We start from the raw sequence: 20,296 nt of genomic DNA on the forward strand, positions 1-20,296 counted from the left end.
GAACTCTGCAGGGCCGGGGAGATGGCTCAGTGGAATAAGTGCTTCCCCAGAAAGCACAAGGGCCTGAGTTCAATCCCTGGTTCTGCCAAAAAAAAAAAAAAAAAAACTCTGCTCCTGGAAAACCAGTAAAGAGCCATACCATTTCTTTTCCTTTTCAGAAACACTCATGCTCACGGCAGCCATTACAATCCCATCATGCAGCAGCCTGCACTGTTGACCGGTCACGTGACCCTTCCAGCAGCCCAGCCTTTAAATGTAGGTGTGGCCCACGTGATGAGGCAGCAGCCAACCAGCACCACCTCCTCCCGGAAGAGTAAGCCGCACCAGTCATCTGTGAGGTACGTGGTGAAAACAGCTGGAGGACAGGAGCCCCAGAAGGTTGGAATGTTGAGAATATTGAGTACATCCTGTACCAACCGCATAGTTCAGGAAGCCCTCACCCTGAGTTGCTGCAAGTGGAACCTGCCTCTTGCCTGGTCCTGGTACCAGCCCTGCATGTACCCTAAGAGTAGGGATCTGGGATCATGGCATGTGTGACACCCTGAGTGCTTCAATCCATTGTGTTAAGGAAAAAATGATTCACTGATACTTGCTAAAGCATAGTAGAGTTTATTCAAAACCATGGAGACAGGGCACAAGGTCCTATTGTGCTCCGAGTGAATCTTGCAGTGGGGGAGAGAGAATGGCTCGTCTCCACATAAGGCATGGCGAGTGGGATATGCAGCAACGGAGCAGCATCTGGGGGGAGGGGGGGGACAGACACTAAGGGGTCAGAGGGCTCCTGGCTGACCCGACCCTACTGGATTCTTATGAGAGGTGGCCAGGCTGACCACCCATGGCCTGCTGGCTGAGGAGTAATTGGTGGGACACTAATAAAATATCCAGGGTGACCCAGTAGTGAGCATGGTGCCCTGGCTAAACTGACTTGAGTAGGGCTGTGCACTAAAAGTGAACGATGTAAGTGCACACATGGTTCTAGGAGAAGGCCCAGAGCCTGACTAAAGGCCAGCTGAAGAACTGTTACCTTCTTTTCCAGGAAACAGGCTCACCTCTAAAATTTCACTTTGGAAACCACTTAATATAATAACTTTTGCAAAAATACTGGACTTTAGTCCCTAGCACTGTTTAAACAAACAAGCAAACAAAATAAAATAAAAGCAGAACACCTAGAGAAATGTACTTCTTTGAAATTTGAGGTCAACAAATGAAAAGTACTTAGTTCTTTGCTTAAATATAACCAATGACTTCAATTCTTCCCAGATGATAACCAGCAAGACAGTAGCCTTTCCCATTCCTTTGAACTCTAGTTTCATCTCGGTGACCACATGATCAAGGCTACATGCTCTAGGAGTCCACTCAGATTTCACTTTGGAAAAGGCAAGCAAACAGAACTCAGAGCAGGGGTTACCTGAGACCAGAGCCCCGTGGGAGAGAGGGGACTGCCTGGGAAGGAGCATGGGAACTTCTCTGGTGATGAGAAAGCTACATGTCTCAATGTAGTTGGCATTTTTGACATTTTCCAAAACTCTTCAGAAGGGAGCCAGGTGTGGTGATCTATGCCTGCAGTACCATCACTCTGGGAGGCTGAGGCAAGAGGATCAAAACTTCGAGCACAGGGCCGGGGAGATGGCTCAGTGGAATAAGCACTTCCCTGGCAAGTGTGAGAGCCTGAGGTCAATCCCTGGTTCCGCCAAAAATAAATAAATAAATAAACTTCAAGCACAGCTTGGGCTGTTAATGACTTAGTGAGACCTTGTCTCAAAAAAAAAAAAAAAAAAAATTAAAAGTATAAGCTATAGCTAAGTACAAAAAGCCTGAGTTTAATTTCCAGTACCAACAACAACAACAAAAAATAGATTCCCTATTTGGGTGTATCTCACAGTTTCAGGAACTTGATCACAGGTCCGCAGCCACCCTCCAGAATGCTTCATTGGACAGCCTGCCGCACTGACAGTGCACCTGAATTAGACTGGGCAGCAACAAAGGCCACTGTCTTGATCCTCATGTGCTGTCATGCCCAGCCACTTAGGTAGTCACACAAAACACTGGTCTGACACACAGCTGCACTTGGTGGCCTCAGAGGTCACCTTGACCAAGCAGGGACCCTAAGAACTCTGGATATCCCTCTGTTAGCAAGCCTTTCCCTGTGTTCCCAACATCCAGCTGGCCTTGTGAAGAATCATTGCCCGTGTAGTTGAAGACCAGCGTAATTATTGTGCCAGTTATGTGTTTGCCCATAAAACAATCTGAGACAGCAGACAGAAGGTGCTGCTTCCAGGCCTGCCTTCTCTGACAGTGCCAAGTGGGACGCTCACTGCTGGGCAGTAAAAACATAGCCTCAAAATCATAGCACACGAGCAGTAACAAACACACAGGTTTATGATAAGTAGAAACAGTGTGACACTCTTACCAGTAAAACTTATTACCAGCCCCTAGAAAGCCGCAAACAATGTTTCTGACACCAGCTAGATAGAAAATTAAATAGGCATACCTTCACTGAGTTATTTTCATTTTACTGCCATCCCTTTAGCTAGAAGATGCTGAAGTCTCTCAGGACTTTTCCAGGCCTGAGATGCATTATGCACTGGCTTTGTTTTCTCACTGCATAGATACCAGGAACCAGGAAGGTTTGATTAGGGGGAAAGTTATTTTTTTCCTGAAAGTCACAAGAAACTGCATTGTCTAACTTAATAAAGAATTTCAGATCGATCCAACCCAAATTAAAAGGCCCTTTTTTAAGCATGCCTGTTCCTCTGTACTTTCCCCAATTTCTCATTACAATTCAGATAGACTAGTGCCCTGGGGTCAAAACCTAGAAAAATCATTTTGGGTTTTTTCATTACATACACATACACTTTCACAGCCAAGCCCTTTTCCAGAGGAAGGAGGAAAAAAAGCTGAATTTTAATGTCACCAAGGTTAGGTCCAGTAGATCCAGAAACTCTTAAGAAATAAGGCTTTTTGGGCTGGTGAGATGGCTCAGTGGTCTAAAGCGCCTACTTAGAACAAGCTCAGCAAAGCGCAGGGACCGCGGTTCAATCCCCCAGCACCACATGCCAGCCAACCCCGCCTCCAGGTGGGCTGAGCTGGCCACACACACAAAAATAAATAAATAAAATAAATAAATAAAAAAGATTTAAAAAATAAAAAGAAAGAAGGCTTTTTGTTGAATCCCCAGTAAAAAAAAAAAAATAATAATAATAAGGCTTTTTGTTTGATAAATGGTAGAACAAGTGTTAGCAAGGAAACCAAAGAAATAAGCTTTATATTTTACTAAATGGTGGGTAGACGACCAGCAAAGAAACTCAAGCTTTATGTGCCATACAGTCATTCTCTCAGTGTCCCCAAAACAACGCTTGCATACCTTCATGGGATAGAGCCAGAGAATAGGGCCTTCATCCAGAGGATGTGGACGTTGGCCAGGGAGACCAGCGTCCTGGCAGTAGGAAACCAGGGCCCAGCTGCACCCGGCCTGCACAGTGACTAGCTGAAATGTCTCCCAGTGGACCTTTGGGATCCCACTGAACTGGGCCTCAGACCTTGCTTTCCTGGAGCTCTAGCAAAACTGCTATTACCTGATAGCTGGCCTCCTGGAAGGAGCTGGTGGCCCACCCTTCTCTGTAAGCATGTGTGGTTTTATCATTTCAGAAATGTCTCCACCTGTGAGGTGTCGTCCTCCCAGGCTGTCAGCTCCCCGCAGCGATCCAAGCGCGTCAAGGAAAACACACCCCCCCGCTGTGCCATGGCACACAGCAGCCCAGCCTGTGGTGCCTCGGTCACCTGTGGGTGGGGCGACCTGGCCTCCAGCACCACCCGGGAGCGGCAGCGGCAGACGATTGTCATCCCTGACACCCCCAGCCCCACAGTCAGTGTCATCACCATCAGCAGCGACACAGATGAGGAAGAGGAGCAGAAACACGCCCCCACCAGGTAAGGCTGTACTCTGCAACGTGACACTGTGGTCTGTGGACCCAAATGGTTTACCATTATCAAACATAGAGTTTAATTTTATTTATTTGTGTGTGTGTGTGTGTGTGTGTGTGTGGCCAGCTCGGCCCACCAGGGGGCAGGGCTGGCTGGCATGTGGTGCTGGGGGATTGAACCGCGGTCCCTGTGCTTTGCTAAGTTTGTTCTAAGTAGGTGCTTTAGACCACTGAGCCATCTCACCAGCCCTCAAACATAGAGTTTAGATCCACCGTTTCTTGTATCCTAAACTTATTTCCAGGCATGTTGATATGCAGATTTGCTATATTGTTTAAACCAAAATAATTTGGAGTCACTTTAATCTTAAAAAGAAGTTACAGTCCTTGTCTAGAAGGAAAACGTGAGACCATAAAAATCAGGCACCAAACCCAGTGTATTTCAGCTTCTATGAGCTCAAAAATCTCTGCCTCAGGCTATTGAATTTATTCCCAGTTGGTCAGGAGATTTCTCTAACACTGCTGTGGCTCACTCAGAATTCGGAGTAATTGTCCAATTAATCAGAAATTTCCCTGTGTCTGATTAACCCAATCTTTCAAACTGCCAGTTGGCTCTTCACCCAGAGAGTATTACTGTTTATTCCTAAGTAGTAATAATTCATTTTACTCTCTGTGCTTCCTGGGGAGAGGGGAGAAATATTTATTATATTTGCAAGACTATTAACCCTAGCATCAGAGCCTCTTTTTCTATGCTTTGCAGACAGATGCCAGCAAAATACACTTTCTGCTCGGGCTACTCAGCTCAGGTGTACAGCCTGAAGGACGGGAGTCTTCTGCACCCCAGGGGCCTGCAGAACCCAGAGTCCGCAAGCAGCCCTGCTGACCCTGATCCTAAGGGACCAAGGACCAGGGAAGGAGGCCAGCCACTCCAGGGCCCAGAGCTGCCAGTCAGTGTACAACTGGTGCAAAGCTCAGCGTTCACAATTAGCCCCAAATTATTAATCACTGATTGGATAGAATGTAGATAATTAGCAATCAGAAGTTTTTTTGATTAGGTAATAAATTTGTATGCTTGAAATCTTCACTAAAGGTACAGACAGACTGATTGAGGTGTGCTCATTAAAACTTACTGCATGGGGCATCCCATCTTTATACTAAAGCTCAGGGTTGTTTTTGTGTTTTGCTTTCCTTTGTTTTGCCTTTCCATAATAGACTTCGTGTGTGTCTCACTTAGATGTCTCTTCCCATTGCACAGCATAGTCTGATTTTCAGTGTATTTCATAAGTCCTGCCATTTGTTGGGTACCAGAGGGGACACCAGCTCAGTGGGACCAGGGACATATTTGCAGAGCAGTATGGCCTTCAGCCCAAGTGCAGACCCCAGCACCATCTTTTTGGTCCCAGCTCCACAGGGTCTCATGCCCTCTGCCCCAAAGACTGGGCTCCATGGTCCTTCCACAAGGAGCAAGGAGCTTCCTGGATGGGTCCTTGGGCATGAAAAGGGTTCAGTAACCTCACAGCACTGAGGGAAAAACAAAAGGCAAAAGTATCTTAAAACTTTAGCAGCCAGCTAGATTGGAATATCACTTGAAGCCTGAGATTGGAGTTGACACAAACTCTGGTGATAAGTGCCCAGGAGAGACCCAAACAGTATATGAGGACAAGGACAATGAGAACCCTGTCTGTTCAATAAGTCAGCAAACAGAGCTGAGAGTGAATGCAAAGCTGAACATGCATCCCAGCATCCCCAGAGAGAAGCAGAACCCACATGCTGGCAGCTTGTGAGGACCTTAGTAAATGACTCAGGGCTGGAGGGCAGGCAGGTGACATGCCAGGGACATGCACGAGTCACGGCACTGAGCTGCTAACCCCATAGCAGCATAGTTCAAGGTGTATGAGCAAAATGGATGAAAGGTCCCAAAGACATCTGCCCTATGGCAAGCTGCAGCCTGAGACCGGAGAGTAACAGGAAGGGGCCAGCCGCCCGGCGTTGCACTGGGCAGCTCACCACGTGGTAGTAATGCTTTCTGAGGAGACGGTAGCAGCTGCCTTAGAACATGCATCAGGACCCAAGAAGGTGGGAAAATATGGTTTTGTCTGTGAGAGACAAAACAGAGGCCAGCAGCTGCCTTATTTATAGAGACACCACTTATACTTATGACCACATTTTTGTGACTATATTTAGGAATGAGAAAAGTGGGAAATACAATTACCTATTTTTAGAAATTAGAATTAATCATAAAATTAAGCATAGTAAATATTTATTGGCCCCACCAGTATAAGGTACTATACTAGGAATGGCAGATGTTATATAAATAAGGGCAAGAGTCTGTGTCCCACAAGGCATGAGGTAATAACCATAGTAAGACAAATCATTGTAACACCCAGCAGAGCACCAGAGCTACATCCCCAGGCTGAGTGGACTTTGTAAGGCCACATTTCCGTAAGCGAATGTGGACAAACAGCAGAGGAGATGGGATTGAAATCAAAGCAAGGAGATTAGATGGTCCACAGCTTCAGTGGGGGAACAGGAAGCATCAGCTTATCCAGGAAGAAGCAGGTCCAGGGATGAAAGGATCTCAGAGCGGAAAAGGGGCTGACAGGTTCCCTCCTCCCTGGGGAAGGTGGGCAAAGGCACTTAAGGGAAAGCCTGGGAAATAAAAGCTCACCCCTAAGTGTAGCCAAAGGGGGCTGTGACCACTGTCCACATGGACTGCTTTCCTTGCCCTTCTGTGTTTGGCTTCAAAGTGGAGACCTCCCCTCCTTGACCATAACCGTCCTTGTCCCCAATCTGATTTCTCCTGTGCTATGAGCATCTCAACTCTGATTGCCTCTGTCCCCAGCCTCACATCCCATTTGCTACTTGGCACCAGCTTGAGACAAATGATGCAGAACCCACTATGTCTCCAAGACTAGAGGACATGGCCTAGAATTATTAAAAGAATGCCCTGACCCAATTAGGTGGTGCTCATAGCTCCCACTTGTAAAGATAACTCCAGAGCACAAGAGGGCGACCAAGAGAAGAACAGAGGAGCGGGAATCTTAGCAGACAGCCCCCAAGCAAAGGCCACCATTTCTAGTCCCATTTGGTAGATGAAGAAATTGAGACTAGGATGGGCAATGACTCTTCCAAGGATCTGAGTAGCAGAATTAGGGATCAGGTGTCACACCATTGAGGAAATGGCAAACATAACACAGGCAGAAATAAATGCTTGTGCTTCAGTCATTAAGTTCTATAGCCCAGCACTCAGGAAATCTGAAGCAGGAGAATCACCATGAGTTCAAAGCCAGCCTTATCTTGAAAAGTATCCAAAATAACAAATCATGTTCTGTCCCTGCCTGAAACCACCACTGTGCCTGGTGTTACCAGTGTGAGCAGGGAGCAAAGCCGGGACTTGGAGGAGTCCAGAGCACGGTGTGTGAGCCTTCCCTGGGTCCTGGGCATGCAGCAGTCAGCGCTTTTGATTCTTAGAGCTTTTAGGAGGTGGGCATGTGCGGAAGAGCCAGTGGGCTCCTTTCTTTCAATGAGTCACTGTTGACCCTGGCTAGAGCTTTGGCCTAAAGACAGAAAAAACTAAGCCTTTTTCATGTGCTAGGATGAAGCAGTAGAAACAGCCTTATTTTAAATGTTTATAGGTAGCTTTGACTTGAGAAACTTTGGACTGTCCGCACATACTGAATAAGCCACTCCTACCTGCATTCTCTTGGACACGTGTCACACATGTGTTGTGCTCAGCAGACCCTCATGCCAGGCTGGCCTTGTGCCCAGACTATGTCACGGCAGCTGTGGCTACAACTTGCAGGCAGGAAAAGTGTTTATAGTGTGTACCCAAAACTGTGTTTCACCCGATCTGCTGGAAATCGCTTAGTCGAACTCCGTTACTCTTCCGCTGGCACTGAGGCAGCTCTGCAAGGCGGTCGATCTGTTCAGTTCACAGGGCAGAGCTGCATTCGCGCTCTACTTTGCTGCTTGGATTTACAGATGTGTGGCCAAAATGTCCATTCTTAAGAAAACTGGTGCATAAGTGTCACTCCATTTTTTAGATATAAAATGTCACTTACATTGCTCTTAAAATGTTTCTATATTTAAAAAAAAAAAAAGTTGAAACCAGGGGCCAGCCAGATAGCTCAGCAGATTAAAGTGCCTGCTTAGACAGACGCGAGGGCTGGGGTTCAATCCCCTGTATGCTGTGCCGGCCTCTCCCTTAGGGCACACTGAGACAGCGATTGAGACTGGACATGGTGGTGCACGCCTATAATCCTAGCGCTTGGGAGGCTGAAAACAGCAGGATCACTCTGAGTCCAATCTGTGTAGTGAGACCCTGTAGACCCTGTAACTAAATACATTTTTTAAAAAATGAAGCCAGGTGTGTTATATGCCTGTAACCCCAGCTGCTAGGAAGGTTGAGGCAGGAAGAAAACAAGTTCAAGTCCAGCCTGGGTGATTTAGCAAGACCCAGTCTCAGAATTGAAAATAAAAGCTAAAAAGAGTTGGAATGCCCCTGAACTCAGTCCCCAGTGCAAAACTGGGAAGAAGTGCTTTTTCTGTGTATTCATCATTTTCTTCTTTGTATTAAATTGAAAACCTAGAGAAAGTATTGTAGATAAGTTATAGTTAGGAAGCTGATAAACTGCTGTTTAGAAGACTGAGCTGAGCTGTGTGTGGGCTCACAGCACCATGGAAGGCAGAGGCAGGAAGGTCACAAACTGAAGCTTAGCCTGGGCAACTTAGCAATGTAGTGACGCCCTGTCTCAAAAAGGGGGGGAGGGGTAAAGAGGGCCAGGTGTGGTGGTGCACACCTGCAATCCCAGTGCTCTGGTGGCTAAGGCAGGAGTATTGTTATGAGTTCAAGGTTAGTGTGGACTACATACGCAGACCCTGTCTCAGAAAACAAAAAAGAACAGATAAAGGGCTGGAAATGTAGCTCAGCGCAGGGGCCTTGGCTGAATCCCAGGGGGAGGAAGGGAGAAGAAAATACTGAGGTGAAACACACTCTGTCATCATCATCACCATCATCATCACCATCATCATTGGAAAAAAAAAAAAAAAAAAAAGCCAAAGCAGTGTTGTATCCATCTTTACCCACTGTGCTTCTGAAGTGTCTTAGACCCTGACTTGTCCCCAGCTCCTTCAGGCACTTGGCCCAGCCCCCTTCCCTGCACCCCTGCAGGGCTCCATTTATAGTATGGAGGGGGCTCAGGGGCCACATTTGGAAGAAGCAATCCTGTGTCCCCCCGTCCATCCCCAGCTGCCTTCCACAGGGCAGAGGAAGAAGAGGGTTGGAGAACTGCAGGCTCAGCACTCCTGGCTGGGCCCCGTGGGTCTGGATGCAGTGGGCCAGGCTCCTGGGTGGGCCCCGTGGGTCTGGATGCAGTGGGCCAGGCTCCTGGGTGAGCCCCGTGGGACTGGATGAGGTGGGCTAGACTCCTGGGCTGGTGCAGGAGGGGCAGCTCATCTGCTGTAGATGCCACCACCTTCCACCATACTCACAGGACAGCACCAGGCAGCTAGGCTGGGGTCCTTCCAGGCATTGTTTCTGATCTCTAGAAAGCAGGTGAAGAAAGACCCTGGTGGTGATGTATGTGAGTGTACACACAGATACAAGTATACAGACAGTATGATTGAGATGGAATGTATGTACTACGTTAAAAGGTGTTGGGTTTTCATCATCAATGCTTTAAATCAAGAGCTCCATAGGACAGCAGAAGGAACCCAGTGACCTGGAGACAGTGACTGCCAGTCCCTCTCCTCACATGAAAAAGAAAAAAAAGGTTCCAGGCCATCTGCCAGGTGTAGTGGTGCATGCCTAAAATCTCAGCACTCAGGTGGCTAAAGGAGGAGGATTACTGCGAGCTGAAGGCCAGCCTGGGCTACGCAATGAGTTCAGGGCCACGGAGGACTACAGAATGAGACTCTGTCTCAAAAAACCAAAAATGTACTCTGCGATTTCCTGGTGTGGGGGACTCTGTTTGTGGGGCGCCTTGCCTGGGAGGCCTGGGGCGGGGTAGCATTGTAGTTAAGCATGCAAGTGCTGCGCCCAGTTCTCACTGCCACACACCCAACCAGTGACTCAAGCTTTGTGTCCACAGTGTGTGGTCTTTAATAATGACAGTAGAAGTTGTTTTTTTTTTTTACTGCATAGTCCTGCTGCAGAGACTGCAAGTGATTATCCGCATGCACCACTTCACATGCTCCAGCAAATGTCGCCCGTACGTGGCAGTCTGTGTCGTAAGAGCAGAGCAGTGGTTTTCATATGTATAGCATTTTTCAGTGTGGAATCAGGAGTGAAAGAAGTCATGGAAAGTTTATTGGAGGAGATGAGGTTTGACCTTAGTCTTGAAGGATGAAATTGATTGAGATTAGCAATAGAAATCGAAATATTCTAGATGGGACCCTGCAGGGATGGTGGCTATGAATTTGTATCTGATCCTCTGACATTGTTTTCTCCATTGGGGCTGATTTCTTTCCTTCTTAGCTCCTTGCTTCTTTTCATCATCTTAAAATGATGAAAATCATCTATTGCCATGACAACACAATGCAGTTGTGAGCGTGTGCAGCTTTGCTCCTTATTCAGAAGTGATGCCTGTCGGGGCCATTTGAGCAAATATTTCTCAGTCTACTCCTATCACTGTCTCTTTTGCTTCCACTAACCAACTCATAGTGGGATTGATAAGCTATCAATAATAATTAGATGCAGTAGTAGACAAATCCCAGTAGAATGGCATATAAGCCTGAAGAATCACAGTAGCAATCTCGAATGTGTGCTCCTTTCTAATGTGACTCATTTGGCAGCTTCCCACTGTTCTCTAATCTGCATACAGTGTTTAGGTAGAGCGCAGCGATTTCTAACAATAGAAGAGATTAGAAGCAGAGCGATCAAATAATTCACCTTTCCCAACCCAGGCGCATGCAAATCCAAAGAGGTAAGTCAACATTAAGCCCTGCTGTTCTCGTCTGCTCAGTAGGCACCAGGTCTTTTACAGAGGTCCCCACCCTCTTAGCGCATAACAAGACGCTGTCACGAAACTGACATCAAGACCAAGAAGTCTTGGATGAGTGAATGGACTCACTGCTGCTTGAGTTTCCGTTAAGGAGCTGTACTTAAATTCCCACAAGTCAGCGAGGCCAAGCTGCAAAGCCATTCTTCCGTGACATTGTACTGACGGATTCATGAAGCGGCCCTGTTATTCCTTTACAAGTTCCAGTTAAACTGGCTTCTCCACAGTTAGTTTGTTTATGCTTTGATCTTTTTGAGACAGGGTCTCACTGTGTATTTCAGGCTGGCTGATACTCCTGCTTCAGCTTCCCAAGGCTGGGATTACAGGTGTGGGCCACCACGCCCGGCCTCTCCACAATTTCTGAATTTGAGGCAAGAATTCCCAATGATCCCAATTTGTATTTGAGATAAGGTTACAGTTTGAAAAAAAATTAATATAGTATATTTTGCTTGTTTAACTTGCTCATTTTTTTAACTGCTCAGAACCTAATGAAGTATGAGCCACAGAAGTTGGTCAGATCCAGGTTTGCCTGTGAGGTGCACTTACTAGACACATCTGATTTCTCTGCAGATGAGTAGTGGACCAAATGCTATTTTAGGTCTCTTCACACTGGACCTGCCAATCACTCCGCTGCCCAGAAGGTTTTGCGTGGGTTGACACTGGCCGGATATTACAGGTTACTCGGCCTGCTGCCCAAGGGAGCGCAGAGCTAGGACCGGAGCCCTACCCACAGGACGTACACCTGCAACAGGACACATCCGCTGTTTGTGAGAAGGCTGAGGAGCACCGTGTGCAGCTGCAGTGTCCCCAGGCCTTCCCTTTCTAAGGCAGCTCCTCTTTCTTCCCTTCTTCCTGACGCTCCGTCCTCTGCACTCTACAGCTTCCCTTGGATCTTATTTGTCTCAAATCCCTTGTGGGCTCAGGGACTTTGCCTAGAGCCCCACTTTCTAACTCCTGTGCCCACTCTCGGCTGCCCCTGCCTGATGTCTGCAGCCAGCCCTGCTGCAGCTGTGCAGCTCTGAGCGCCCGACACTGAATCCCATTTCCTTTTCTGTGTCTGAATGAATGAGCCAGTGGGCTTTTTCAAATTGAGGTATCATTCATGTGCTGTATAATTTCCCCATCATTCAGTTCCATTTTATATATTCATTTTTGAGAGTATGGTTAAATATATGACATAAAGTTTACCTTTTTAAGCACACAATTCAGGCAACATTAATTATACTCATAATGTTGTACAGCCATCACCATTACAGATTTGTAAAACTTTCTTATCACCCCCACCATTAGAAATTCCATATCTATTGCCAACAACCCCCCTTTTCCTCTGCCCCCTGCCCCTGCACACATTCTGTTTGTATGAACTCACCTATTCCAGATGCCTCATATCTTACTGGTTTCTGGTTAATTTCCCTTGATGTTTTCCAGGCCCTTCCATACTGTGGCAGCTGGTAAACTGGATGCTCTCCACTGCATGGGTAGCCATTCCTCAGTGGGTGGATGCTTAAATTGTTTCCACCTTTTAACTACTATGGATAATGCTGCCATGAACATTACTATACTGAACAGTACCTTGCTGAGCCCCTGATTTCATCCCTAGTAATGGAATTGCTCGGTCATATATAGCTCTGTGTTTAGCTCTTTGAGGAGCAAGCATATGGGTTTTTTTGCATTTACAAGTGAGAAATGTGGGTCTTCATTAATTAAAATTTATTTCATCTAAGTTAACATGAGGAACTGTAAATATATGCAACCAATTCATTCTTCCCCATCTTTTGGATTCTTAACAATTATCTGCATGACTCATTTGACAGTTAATCATGGAATGCTTTGTGACATCCATTATTCTCTTTAACTGGTTATTTTAAAGCTTTCGCTGTTTAACTTGTCATGTTGTTATACAGTCTCCCACTGAGATTTTAATCTTCTCGAGGGCAGAGACGTGTATTGTATTTTTCTATGCAGGTATTCCCTGCAGCACCTACCAGCGGCATAGATCTCTGGAATACCTGGTGATGTGTAATTATCTTTCATAGCATCTTCTGGTTTATGCACAGAGTATGAAAGAAGAAACGTTTACAGCAAGTCCTTACCCAGATAGAATTCCTCTTGCCTAGGCAGCTTGTCTACAAACCTGTTGTCATATGTTCCATGAGATAACACAAGTGGCTGTAGGTTCAGTGTCCCTTATCCAGAATACTTGGGACAGAAGTGTTCTGGATTGCACTTTTTTTGTCTTCAGATTTTAGAATATTTGCATATCCATAATGAGCTCTCTTAGTGATAGAAGTCAGGTCTAAGCATGAAATTCAGTACATTTCATACACAACATATATACATGGTCTGGAGGAAACTATGCGGTATTGTTTAGTGACCTGTTACCAGCAAAGGCCACAGTTAGACATCTAGCTATGGCTATATTTGTATTCAGACCCAGTGAGGAGCCTTCTGCCCTGAAAAAGAGAACAATGTGCAGGCTGCCGGGGTGGCCCAGCCCACATGCAGCAGTGTTGGGCACCAGGAGGTTGGGGGGGTGGGGCAGGCTGCATGCAGCGGTGTTGGGCACAGGGGCAGGGCCAGGCCGCATGCAGCAGTGTTGGGTACGGGGGGCAGAGCCAGGCCCCAGTGGCCCTCATCCCACTCCCCTTCCAGTTGCTAGTAGCCCTGCTCCGTCCTTGTGTGTAACCTTTTGCCTGGCTGCCCAGTCCTCAGCACCCCCATTTCTCTGCTGCTCCTTGGGTGTTAGACATCACTTTTGGAAAGAGCCTGACCCCTCACAAGGTCCTTGGGAGTCCATGAGACTATAAATGCCAGCTTCTGCCCTTATCAAATTAGTAGGAAACTGACTGGGTTGCTTAGGCAGTTATTTCTTAAAATGATCAATATGCAAAAATAGAAGGACATCCATTTTTAAAACCTTGTACGATAAGCAGTAAAGTCCACATCTGTCATCCCAGCAGCTAGGAGGCAGACAGGATTGATTCCCAAAGTGACCACACTAACACAAATATCTGAAAAGAAGGTGCAAGCCAAGAGCCACCAGATGAATCCCAGGTAGCAGCCACAGGCCATCGTGTCCACTGCCTGCAGGCTCTTTCCAGCAGGCGCTGAGGAAGTGCTGGTCTGGGCCCAGGTGCCAGGCAAGCCCCAGGAGGGCAAAGCCAGCCTTCCAAAGGGTCAGAGGTCCTGGGTGTCCTGCACACAGCGCAGAGAGCTGGCAGAGGATGTCAGAGCCTCTCCTGTTGCCCATCCTTCCAGCTATGACCTGGTTTGTTGGACATCCCATGCCTTCCTGCTTAAGCTTTCCCTGTCTGCACAGCCCCGGCCTAAGCTTATGACCTTCTAAAATCAGTGTTCTCCTAAAAGAGTTCTTCTAACAAGGCTGTGTCCCCTTCCAGTGGCCCAGAGCAGGGTGCCATGTAGCTTGAGTGTGCCACACAGGGAGAGTCCAGGCCTGCCCAGGCGCTCCCCACCTTGCAGAAACACCAAGGAGCGCCAGTGCCTTCCTCCTGTCCCATGCACCCCTGGCACTGCTTAGACAGTGGCATTTGCGAGCCCAACCTCCCTCACCAGCCCCAGGGCTTTTCACACATGAACTCTGAAATTGCTTTCTCACCAGTCTGGCTTCTCCCTCTACCTTCACAGCACTGTCTCCAAGCAAAGGAAAAACGTCATCAGCTGTGTCACAGTCCACGACTCTCCATACTCCGACTCCTCCAGCAACACCAGCCCCTACTCTGTGCAGCAGCGCACTGGGCACAACACCACCAACACCTTTGACACCAAGGGGGGCCTGGAGAACCATTGCCCTGGCAACCCTCGAACCATCATCGTGCCCCCCCTGAAAACCCAGGCCAGCGAAGTACTGGTGGAGTGTGACAGCCTGGGGCCAGGTAATGGGGGGAACATCTCTCCTGAGACTGCTTTTCTCTGCTACTAAAATGTGAGGATCAGGCAAATAGAAAGTGCCCAGTTATTACAGATGGTCCTTACGTAGCACTTTGTTCAGTAGCCAAAGTAGAAGTTTTGTGGGATTTTTGTTTGTTGAGATGGGGACTCACATGTAGTATATCTAGACCTGAACTCAGTATGGAGTCCAGGCTGGTCTCCAAGTCCCAGCAGTCCTCCTGCTTCAGCCTCACAAAGGCTGAGAGTACAGGCAAGTCACCACACCCAGCATGCGTTGGGTTTATTGAGTAGCATCTCTTCAGTGTTTCCCTTGCCTGTACTCACAGTGGACAGATTTGGAGACTGACCCAGAAAATCCTGCATGCTGTGTTTCTCTGCCACATGCTGTCACAGCTGCAACCCAGCAGCCCCTTGACGGTGGCACTGTTCCGAGGGGAGGCACACACCGTGCTAAGATTGTCTAGGGAGAGAAGTTGCTCCCGTATGGACAAGTGTGAGACCACTGCGTCACCAGAAGTTGGTGAGGAAATAAGATCTTCCTGAGTGGTCAGCATGTGGCAGGCCAGGGGTTGGCTACTCCACTGCTGCCCCAGTGTGCACAGTAAGACCTAGGATGGCATCTGTAGGGACCTCGAGCCTAGAACAACACCTATGACACTGCCCTTTTGGCACCAAGAGACTCCACTTAAAGGGGAAATAGAAGGCGCCTCAGGCTTCTTTCTCCCTCAGTCAGCATCCCGTCCTAACCCAGAGCAGCAAGGTGGCAGCCAGGTGGCCCTCCTGTCAGAGCTCTTGCCCTAACTCTGTAGGTAGCCTCCTCCCTTTCCTAGAAGAAATTCTTACTAAACACAGCCAGCCCAGCACCCTGCGGAAGCTGCTCCATGTCTCCACCCTGGCCTGGCCTTTCCCTCAGAGTATGTGGCAACAGCGCAGGTTCTGGGCAGCCTGGACTTCAGAGTCCAGGGTTCAGAGTTCTATGCTGGGGGGGGCACAGTGCACAGGCGGTCCTGCCTGGGGCCCATGGTGCCCTGGCTGAAAAGTAGTGTGGGCAGCCAAGTCACTCCACACCATAAGAATCCCACCTGGTGTCTCTTGGGATCAGCAGATCCTCAAGGAGGAGGCCTTACCTGTGGTAGAAATGGGCCTATGACAGAGCCAGGACATACATCTGACTGACAGGGCCAGCCAGGCTGGAGCCCCAGCTCAGCACCTCTGAGGAAACAGAAGCAAAGCTGTCTTCCTTCAGACCTTGGGAACGTCTCTATCCAAAACCCTGCCGGGAAGCAGCATCCTGTCATGGTCACCAAACAGTCCTGTGAGGCATGCCAGGTGATTCACTGCAAAACACAGAACTCTGTAGAGCACTGGCCTAGATATCCCCCAGGCTACTTAAAGCCAGCACACAGTTTTAAGATGATTCATTTCCCAAGACCTGATTTCTGTTGTGTTGTATGCCAGAGCCCTGTGCAGCTCCCCAGGTGCTGTGTGTGGAAAGCCAGGGGCTGCACTCAGAGCTCGCTCAGATGTGGGAAGTGCCGCTGTGCTCTATGGGTGGGATGGCAGACGGGGTGGCCCCCCACAGCCTCAGCACCCCTCAGTGCCATCAGCCTAGCCTGGGAAGCCAGGAGAGAGCCCTCCAGCTTCTGCTGCCCAGAGGCCCATCTAGGCCACCAGTCAGCCCATCCTCCCAGAGCCCCAGCACCCAGGAGCCAGAGGCTGCCCATCTCGCTGAGGTCAGGGTGGACGCCAGTTGTCGCACAGACTGGTCCCTCTGTGGCTCCCAGGTCCTCTAGGGTGAGCCGAAGTTCTTCTGGAAGGTAACAGAACAAACCAGACTGGCTCAAGAATTTGTTAGAAGGGTGTAAGGCTGAGGGAAAGTCCAGCAGTCTGCTCAAGGCCAGACTCGTGCGCTCAAAGCTGCCTTCTCGCCCTCAGAGATCCTGGTTCCCTGCAGCAGGGCCTGGCGCTCATCCTCCGAGCCCAGAACATACCCGCTCCCTGTGTGTGAGCAGGTCTGAGTGCTTGAGCCCATGCACTTCCTGCTGAGCAGCAGCTACTAGGGTCTGCGTGTGGAAACCCATTGCAACTTACATGTAGCTACTACTGTTTCCCCAGTTTTGTGGGTGAAAAACAAAGCAGGTGCAGAGAGGATGGCCCAGCTGGCCCAGGGCCCTGTGACTGGACTCTCATGCTGAGTGCTCTCCCTACCCGGCACAGGCAGGCCTTGAAAGAGTAGCTATTCCCAGACTGGCCGGGCCATGTGTGAGCAGTATGCTCCTTTCTAGCCCATGAATCCATGCAAAAAGCCAACCCCAGCATCGACTGTGGGCACTTTGTCTAGCCCTGTGGGAGAAATTGCTAGGTGACTGTCCCTCAAGGCCCCTCCTGTCCTACTGCCTGCCAAGCTGTGACCTAGCTCCAGTCTCCTGGCCCACAGTGACAGGAAGCAGGGAATGCCAGGCTCCATCTAACGGTATCTTTCACAGCCCCAGGCTGAAACCCCCGAGCTCCTTGTCCCTCCCTCACACAAGTGATCATGAAATGCCCCAAGGGTAGAGTAAGTGCAGAGAGGGGCTCCAAGGCTGGGCTAGACATCACGCTCCTTTCACGGCTACAGAGCAGGAGAGTGCGCAGCTCAAACCCGGCAGCACTCAGCTGCTGAGGGAGGGATGAAACAGGCTCTGGTGAGAGCCCGCATGCTCAGATTTCTCGTTTTTGACCCACAGTGGGTTCACAAGGAGCCCTCCTACCCCCAGGTTTTGGGGGCCCTTAGGAGCCTAACTGGGTTGCTATGAGCACAGTACTGGGTCTCTGTGCCCTGATTCCGGAGCACAGGGTTGCTCTGCCATGGCCAGGTTGGCTCTGGGTTCCCAGGAAGCTTAACATACCAAGTTCCAGCGCCCTGTGAAAGCACTCTCCTGCAGCAGTAGGTGGGGTGCAGGGTTGCCACTGCACAGCCCTATTCGGGGCCTCTAGTAGCTGCCTCCCTCCGTGGCGGAGCAGCGCACCCTTTACTGGAGCAGGTCTGATGGGGAGCCGGAACCCTCTGCTTCCATTTATGTCATTATTCTGTGGCTGGGTTTCCTGTTGTTACCTTTGCCTTCCTCCTGGGGCCAACACGTAGCTCAGTGGATTAAATATTCAGAGGTTCAATCCTGGGCCTGCCTGCTGTGCTGACCCTCCCCCGGGGCACACTGAGACAGTGATTGAGGCTGGGCGTGGTGGTGTGCGCCTGAAATCCCAGCTCTTGGGAGGTGTAAACAGATGGATCACAATGAGTCCAATCTAGTAGTGAGACCCTGAACACCCTGTAGACCCTTCCCTAAAATACAAAAAGAAAGAAAGAAAGAAAGAAAGAAAGAAAGAAAGAAAGAAAGAAAGAAAGAATGAATGAATGAATGAATTTGGGGGCCGGGGAGATAGCTCAGTAGAATAAGCGTTTGCCTGGCAAGCGCAAGGGCCTGAGTTCAATCCCTGGTTCTGCCAAAAAAAAAAAAAAAGATCCCAAGGCCGAGGCCTTCGGAGGCACACTTCTGTCTTCATCAGCAGTTACTCAGCATCCCCACTGACGTACCCTGTTCATCTTTGACTTTAATTTCATCACCTTGTGGCTTGTCATAAATTGATCCAACTCAATTCAGTCAAGAGCCTGAGTCTGATCCTGTGTACAGTTCATTATGTTTAGCACTGTCTACCCCCAAAATAACCAGAATCAATAGTTTTATGCCAGCCGCTATGGGATACCTCACTGAGAACAGTGATAGGCCCTTATTTGTGCCCAAGCTCTGGAGGCCTAATATAAGCATCCTGAATTTTTGCTGACAAACAGCATGAGACATAACCCTGTATTTTAGTCACATTCCACAAACCTAATGGAGAAAACCAAGTCACTGGCCATAAAATAAGACACTGGAGGTGCTCAGGTAAACATGGGCCAGGGTAAGCGAGGGAACTCGGTACCTTTCTCTCTTAACGCATGCCTCTTCCCTTAGGCAAAGCCTCCTTCAGTCCTATTCTTCCACTAGAATCGGTGTGTCCTTTGCCCGTGCACCTGCCTCACCCGGCAGGGACAAGGGTCCCTGGGCAGCCAGCCGCCCCCAGCCAGGCCCCAGCGGGGCTCGTGCCCATCCTGGCTCTCCTTCCTGCCTTGCCTGTGGGGTCCGCCCGCCCGTCCTACCTCAGAGGCTTCTTCTCGGTTCCCCTTCCTATAAGGCATGGAAGCCATCTGTGGCGATGTGGTTTCTAAAGCACACAAGCCTGCGGGCCTTTTCTGCCTCTGCTGGCTTCCAAGCCACAGTGCACAGAAGACATCTGAAACCTTCTCCGTCCTGGGCTCCCTGCCTAGGTTCCTGTGTAGCCCTGCACCTAAAGAAACTCAGTTTTTGCTCATCCGTGTGTGTCTGCTTGTTGCTCTTGCTATTGGGGTGCTGTGTTTTTATTAAATGAAGGGTCTCTGGCCCATGCTACTTAGTGCATTTTGGGGGGTTCCACTCAGGTATTTATTGAGAGCTTTGAAGTGCCAGGCCACCCCTCTAGTGGAAGAACTGAGATGTAGGAGCCTTGGGGACTGGCAAGATAGCGATGGTCCCACCCACCTGGTTGCCCCACCTACCTGGCTGTGCCCTACCCCTGCTGAAAGCCCAGATGAGCACCGACCACCCCCAGCAGGGCTTTCTCAGACCCGGGCGAGGGCTCCACACCAGCCCCTGTACTCCTGGACTTCGGGTCCCACTCAAGCCTCCCACCAGCACCTTCACCAGCTTATCCTGCTGCCTCGGGCTTTCAACCATGCGGACTGTGATGCTCCTCTTTATTCCCATTCACCTGTTCTGTCCCAGGTGGCACATACCACCAGTGCCTGGCACAGCAGGAGCTCAGAAGTTACTGTGTGGAGTAAGGCCACCAGCTCACCACATGTGATCACATCTGACCCGTGCATTCTAGGAACAAAGGCAGAAGGATTGTGGATTCTAGTCCAGCCTAGGGAACTTAGCAAGACCCTGTCTCAAAAAATTAAGAAAAGGACTGAGGGTGTAGCTCAGTGTGAAGGGTCAGGGTTCAACTCTCAGTACTGAAGATAAAACAGAAGCCAACCAGCTCTTTAAGGGCTCCTTGGCTGCTGTGTGGCTGGGCACCTGGCATCCACCTCCTCATCCAGCCCCCAGCTGCCCACGGTGGGGCTGGCAGTTGCTGAGCCTGGGCAGCCTCCTTGTCAGTAGCGTGGAGGAGACAGGCATAATGTTTAGCCAACTGTGCCTGCCCAGGAGAGGACCCGGCCAGTGCCACCCACAGGACCACTCTCACTGCTGCTATTTGTTCTGATTGCTCTGTAGATACCACTGAAGGCACAGTCACACCTTTTCCTCATAACTGCCTGTGAGGGGACCCAGCAAGGACTCCTCTAGCCATCTCCCAGGAGGACCCCTGTGAGGCCTGATGGGGCTCTGGCTTGCCTCGCCTCCCCTGTAC

At 49.3% G+C, this 20,296-nt stretch overlaps 1 protein-coding gene across 10 annotated transcripts in view; it reads left to right on the top strand.

The window, feature by feature from the left end:
- Hipk2 (homeodomain interacting protein kinase 2) overlaps positions 1–20,296 on the top strand; it is a 210,495-nt gene that overhangs the window by 164,724 nt on the left and 25,475 nt on the right. For all 10 annotated transcript variants that reach the window (XM_023712846.1, XM_023712847.1, XM_023712848.1 and 7 more), the window contains exons 11-13: positions 159–338; positions 3,649–3,930; positions 14,564–14,811. In XM_023712846.1, coding sequence (XP_023568614.1) covers positions 159–338; positions 3,649–3,930; positions 14,564–14,811 — 710 coding nt within the window. The remainder of the gene's footprint in view (positions 1–158; positions 339–3,648; positions 3,931–14,563; positions 14,812–20,296) is intronic.

Source organism: Octodon degus, unplaced genomic scaffold, assembly GCF_000260255.1.
Source record: "Octodon degus isolate 3935 unplaced genomic scaffold, OctDeg1.0 scaffold00027, whole genome shotgun sequence".
NCBI classification, from domain to species: domain Eukaryota; kingdom Metazoa; phylum Chordata; class Mammalia; order Rodentia; family Octodontidae; genus Octodon; species Octodon degus.